This window comes from Cynoglossus semilaevis, chromosome 10 (genome assembly GCF_000523025.1).
Source record: "Cynoglossus semilaevis isolate Cse_v1.0 chromosome 10, Cse_v1.0, whole genome shotgun sequence".
In the NCBI taxonomy this organism is placed as follows: Eukaryota; Metazoa; Chordata; class Actinopteri; order Pleuronectiformes; family Cynoglossidae; genus Cynoglossus; species Cynoglossus semilaevis.
In genome coordinates this window covers 19,611,473-19,617,226 of record NC_024316.1, presented here as the reverse complement: position 1 = coordinate 19,617,226, position 5,754 = coordinate 19,611,473, and the positions used below count along the sequence as shown (strand labels likewise).

General features: G+C 56.6%; 1 protein-coding gene across 6 annotated transcripts in view; it reads right to left on the bottom strand.

Moving 5' to 3' along the window:
• Nucleotides 1-11: 11 nt before the first annotated feature.
• Nucleotides 12-5,754, bottom strand: part of LOC112487631 (serine/threonine-protein kinase WNK2-like) — a 10,365-nt gene continuing 4,622 nt past the window's right edge. For 3 of the 6 annotated variants that reach the window (XM_025059524.1, XM_025059525.1, XM_025059523.1), the window contains exons 3-12: nt 5,278-5,540; nt 4,979-5,199; nt 4,744-4,901; nt 3,721-3,809; nt 3,293-3,512; nt 2,527-2,797; nt 2,323-2,438; nt 1,360-2,148; nt 539-994; nt 13-186 (exon numbers count right to left, since the gene is read on the bottom strand). In XM_025059524.1, coding sequence (XP_024915292.1) covers nt 73-186; nt 539-994; nt 1,360-2,148; nt 2,323-2,438; nt 2,527-2,797; nt 3,293-3,512; nt 3,721-3,809; nt 4,744-4,901; nt 4,979-5,199; nt 5,278-5,540 — 2,697 coding nt within the window. In that variant the 3' untranslated portion in view covers nt 13-72. Of the gene's footprint in view, nt 187-538; nt 995-1,359; nt 2,149-2,322; nt 2,439-2,526; nt 2,798-3,292; nt 3,513-3,720; nt 3,810-4,743; nt 4,902-4,978; nt 5,200-5,277; nt 5,541-5,754 lie in introns of all 6 variants that reach the window. The other 3 variants (XM_025059526.1, XM_025059527.1, XM_025059529.1) reach the window with 3 other exon arrangements.

The window sequence follows — 5,754 nt, the reverse complement described above, 5'->3', positions numbered from 1 at the left end:
GGAGAACCACAGGGGAGAACCACAGAGGAGAACCACAGTCACAGTCAAGTAAAGATGGAACTAAACTCAGGTTCAAGGATCAACCAGGTGGGGGCGCACCAACAGTACCTGAGGTTGATGACGGTGCGGTGTAGAAGACGACGTCTGCTGGTGAACACTGGAGGTCGGCTGACCCGGGGTCTGACCCTGTCGGAGGGTTAGAGTTGGTCAGTAACACCTCTGACCTCTGACCTCTGACCTCCTCAGGATAAAGAGGATTTAAACCACAGACTAAGGTGTGGCAGATAAAACGATACGACTTCTAACAAGCTAACATTTGTTAGCGTCCTCCTGTTCATCTGGCTAGCTCGGGCGTTTCAACTTAGCGGTACCGTATTACGTGTTAGCGGCCGGAGCAGAACCGTTTAAGAAGGTAGTGGATGTAGGTAACCAACCGGTACCAACTGGCCCACAGCCCGGTGCTGGTCCGCGGCCCGGGGTTTGGGGACCACTGATTTAGAACACACAACAAACACTGTGCACTGACAGTAACTCTGACCTGTAGGGGGAGCTGTGGAGCTTGGCTTTGCTGTGTAGAGGCCGGGTGGTTCTGGGTAGATCCTACGTAGCTCTGTGGAGCGGTGACAGACCGTGCAGACTGGTGCTGGTTCTGGGAGGCGGCGGGCCCAGCTGTGTAACTCTGATTGGCTGCTGCTGGTCCTCCAGTCTGACTGTGGAGGTCCTGGAGGTGCTGCAGCGGGCCGGGGGTGGAGGTCGGTGCTGCTGCAGTCTTGTCTGGAACCAGAGCCGGAGCCACAAAGTTCTGGCAGGTCTGCTGGCCTGGTACTGTAAACTGGGTCTGGTGCTGCTGGTACCCCAGGGCCGCTGGACCTGCGTATGGACCAGCAACAAAACTGTCCCCGGACTGCAGGTACTTCAGCGGAGCGTTGACAGCCGTGACAGAACAAGGCAGGTCCGTGATTGGCTGTTTGATCTGAGGTCCGGCAGAACCGCCCTGGAGAACGAGAGGAAGAAGGAAGGGAGGGTAAGGACAAGAAACAAGAACCAGAAAAACAGCAGGTGTAACCAGAGGAGGGAACCGACAGAACATCTGTCTCACACAGTGGACCAGTGTGGACAGATGTGAGACAAAAGAAGAACGAGAAAGGAAAAGCAGATGGGGGAGGGGACAGGGGGGGTCAGTCACCGCTTCTTCAGTCAGAGCTGAGAAGGAGAGGATTAGCCAGCAGGGGGCAGATTAGGGTTAATCTGAACAGAGTCTGTCAAAGACGCTCAACACCTGGAGCCCAGGCAGCCAGCAGGGGGCAGGGCAGGAGACAGGAGTTTGATGAAGACGGCGGTAACTCTGCTGCCACCTACCAGTGACGCCGCCTCAGACAACGTACTGTGGCTGTCCTGGGGGGGTCGGGGGTCGTCACCTGAGCCGTCACCACTGGGGTGGTCTTCGGTGGAGGGGGGCGACAAGGAGGCTGGGAGGGGGGGTGTGTGGAGGGGGGCCACTTTACCACCTGTTATGTTAAACAGAGATTTCTGCAGCAGTGAAAAGTCAGAGCAGTTACGTCTCTGGGCGGGGGGGGGCGCGGCCCCCACTGAGGACAGGTGTCTGAAGTCACACGGACAGGTGCGGGCTGCAGCCACAAAAGACGGGTATCGACGCACGCCTTCCTGGTTCCTCAGGAGGATCAGAGAGACACAGGCCTGGCACCAGTGGGACCTGGTCCTCACAGAGTTCTGGTTCTGGTTCTGGTTCTGGACTCGCAGGAGACCGACCAGGTCCGAGTGTCTGCGTCTTCTGGCCGCAGCTAGACTGGAGTTCTCCGCGGTGCCTGAAGGTGGGCCGACGCTGGTGTCAGCGGGGGGGTGGTGCCGGACGACAGAGGAGGTCTGCGGGTGCAGACCGTCCTCGGCCTCTGACCCAGACTCAGAGGGACACAGAACCGACCGGTACTTTAACACTGAGAGGGAGGGGCTTCTGGACCTGTGGGAGTGGTTTGTGGCGTGGTTTCCCGTGCACATGTGGACAACAGGGGCACTTCCTCTTCGTGCCGCTGCCCTGCATGAAATCCTGACCTCTGGACCGGAGGTCGCCCCCCACTGGTCGCCCTGTGAACCAGGTCGATGTGTCAGGAAACGGTTCCTGTTCTGGCACTGATTGAGGAACAATCCACAAGGACGAGAGGCGTTACTCCACACAAACCAACACATGGAAATACAGACGTGTCATCAACAAATATACACCCCCCCCCTGACCCCCCTCCCCCCGGGGGAAGACCACAGACTGAGAGACTGAGGACAGCGGTGTCTCTTCGTCCTGGTACCCACCTGCTGATTGGCCGCTGTGATGGGCTCCAGTAGAGTCTGGCAGAGGAAGCTGTGTTGGCTGCTGTGGGAGTCGGAGTAGACCGTGGAGCCCACGCCACTGTCCGTCGTGCCGTTCGCTGCAGAGACGGTGAAACAAAGACCTGGTTAGACGTCCTGTTCTCCTCGGAGGTGTTCCTCACAGAGAAGACCACGAGTTCCTCCTACATGTCACCGACGTGGAACTGGTCGGCAGCTGACCCGGCTTGTTGTTCTGGTCTGCGTCCGTCTCGTCCGGCTCCGGTAACGGCGGTCGTCCGACGTGAGTCGAAGCCGCAGTGACTCCCTGACACGCCGTCACCTGGGTTCTGGGTTCTCCGTCCACTGCGGCCGTAGCAGACGCGGTTCTCTCCCTCCTCCATTTGATCAGAGCCACGCGGTCTCGAATCGACTTCCCCACGGTCTTAACGTCGCTGTCGTGGAAGAAGCCGGACTCCACCTGACACAGAGGAGGAGCAGCCGTGAACTCTGGGAAACTTCAGCAGGTGGAGGACGGGGTCAGACAAGTGGGGAGCTGCGTTAGCTACCTTAGCTACCTTAGCTGCGTTAGCTACTTTAGCTGTGTTAGCTGCATTAGCTGCGTTAGCACATCAAAACAACTGACACACGTCACGTCTGAACAGAGAACAGAACAAAACACACAGGAATCAGCGTCCAGTCAGTGCAGCAGCGCAGCCAACTGGTGACATGAGGTACAGGCAGAGCAATAGAAATGTGTCCAATCAGCACGGTTGAATCTGATGTGTCGCCGAGTCTCTCTGTGACGGGTGGATACCTGGAGTACCAACAGTACCAACAGTACCAACAGTACCAACAGTACCAACCTCCGGCCCAGATTTCTGCTCCTCGTCACGTGACCTAAACTGTAGGAGACGCCCACAGACGCCCACAGACGCCCACAGACGCCCACAGACGACCACAGACGCCCACTCACCATTTCCTGGGCTATGACCTCAGGGACCTCCCTCTCCAGGTCAAAGGTGAACTCGATGGCTCCACTCTCCTTGTACTTTCCCTTCAACTTCCTGTGGTCCTCCACCCACAGCTTGAGGGCTATGGAGGCCTTCTTCCCATCATCCTCCTCTGCCAGCTCCACCCTCACACCCGTGTCCTCCACAAAGAAAACGTGGTTCAACAGGTCCTTGATTGTGTACCAGAAGAAGAAGAAGAAGAAGAAGAAGAAGAAGAAGAAGAAGAAGAAGAAGAAGAAGAAGAGCGGAGGTCAGAGGTCTGAGCTGCTGTGCAAAAGTCTTAGGCGGGGGGGGGGACTGACAGCAGGGCAGAAAGAGAGGGGCAGTAAGGCAAACGGTGTACTTGATCAGGACAAATGGCTCAATATGAGGGGCGTGGCCCTTCACGTACCGCTCCTCCTTCTTCTGACAGATACATTCTCCAATCACCTCCTTGATTTCTGGGTCCATGACCTTGTTGAAGCTGGCGGGTTTGACTCCCTGAGGAAGAGCAGAGGAAGAGCAGAACAAGTCAACCACATCTGTGACCCACCAGAGTCTACTCTGCAGTACTCTGCAGTACTGTGTCAGATCAATCTCCTATTAATATCCTGCAGTGGTCTCTACAGACCACTCTGACACAGACACAGTAACAAATACAACAACAGACCAGTGTCCACAGACAGCTGCACTAATGTGAACATAAAAGCCCCGGCTCTTTAACAGCTGCCCCACAGTCAAACTGCACTGATCAATACTGCACATCAGATCATAAACTAAATCTACTTTAAATCCACCCCCCAGCCAGTCCAGCCCAGCCCAGTCGTCCAGTCCAGTCCAGCCCAGTTCAGTCCAGCCCAGTCGTCCAGTCCAGTCCAGCCCAGTCGTCCAGTCCAGTCCAGTCCAGTCGTCCAGTCCAGTCCAGTTCAGTCCAGTCCAGTCCAGCCCAGCCGTCCAGTCCAGTCCAGTCCAGTTCAGTCCAGTCCAGCCCAGCCCAGTCCCGTCCAGCCCATTCCAGCCCAGTCCAGCCCAGTTCAGTTCAGTCCAGTCCAGCCCAGTTCAGCCCAGCCCAGCCCAGCCCAGCCCAGCCCAGTCCCGTCCAGCCCATTCCAGCCCAGTCCAGCCCAGTTCAGTCCAGTCCAGCCCAGCCCAGTACAGTCCAGTCCAGTCCAGTCCAGTCGTCCAGTCCAGTCCAGTTCAGTCCAGTCCAGTCCAGTTCAGTCCAGTCCAGTCCAGTCCAGATCCAGATCCTCTCTTTCTTTCCACCTTGACAACTGTTAGACCTGTAGCACCAGTGTTCTAAAGCCGTGGGGGGCGGGGGGAGAGGGGGGACACACACATAACTGTTCTTAAGAACAAAATCAAGTCCACAGAGACTCAAACGTCCGTCTGTGACTTTCACTCGTTTCTGTCGTGCTCCACAGTCGTGACTCACACTTGTGACTTTGCGATAGATCTGCGCGGCGTTCTGACACTCAGAGTAGGGATACTCCGAGGTGGCCATCTCTAACATACACATGCCGAAGGCGTAGACGTCCACGGCCTCGTCGTAGTGTTCCTCGTACATCTCCGGGGCCATGAACTCAGGAGTTCCTGCGGACAGAGAGCAGCGCTGACTCCAGCTGCAGCGTTCACCTGCAGCACGTCTTTACTCGCGCCGCCTCTCTTACCGATCACGCTCTTGGCGAAGGAGGCCGCCTTGAGCGTCGCCAGTCCTAAATCTCCGATCTTGACGGAACCCGTGGGTCCAGTAATGAAGATGTTGTCACATTTGAGGTCCCGGTGGATGATGGGCGGAGCCCTGGTGTGCAGGAAGTGGAGGCCTTTCAGGATCTGTCGGCACCAGCTCCGCAAAACCTTCGGCTTCATCACCTTGAAACGCTTCAAGTACCTGCAGACGGGATTACATTTCATTCACTATTAAAAACCAAGCAGACAAACAGGAAGTGGGGGTGTACGGCACGCTCACGTTTTAAGCGTCCCAGACGTCATGAGCTCCGTCACCAGGACGATGCATTTCTTCCCTTTCAGCGGCGACTCCCAGAAGTCGTAGAAACGGACGATGTTTGGATGCTGGAGACCCTTCAACATCTCCGCCTCCTCCTTGAAACGCTGACGCTCCACCTTGGACAGCTTACGGTCCTGCAGGAACCAGAACCAGGTGCAGTGGGGCATCACAGCATGAACCGTGGGGTATTTATACACGGGGTATTTATAATTCTGCAGAGTTTCCTTCACAAAAAAAAAAAAACCACCAGGTTGAAACAACAGGCGGCGTGACGGTGTTGATGAGGGAGACGTCCTCCACGTGAACATCACAGATGGGGGGGGGGGGGTCTAGACTGCTGACATGGCTGCTCTTATACGTGCACAGATCTAACACACGTGCACTCTGGGGGGGGGGGGGGGGGGGGGCGGCGGCTAAAGGGCACATGCCACCCCCCCC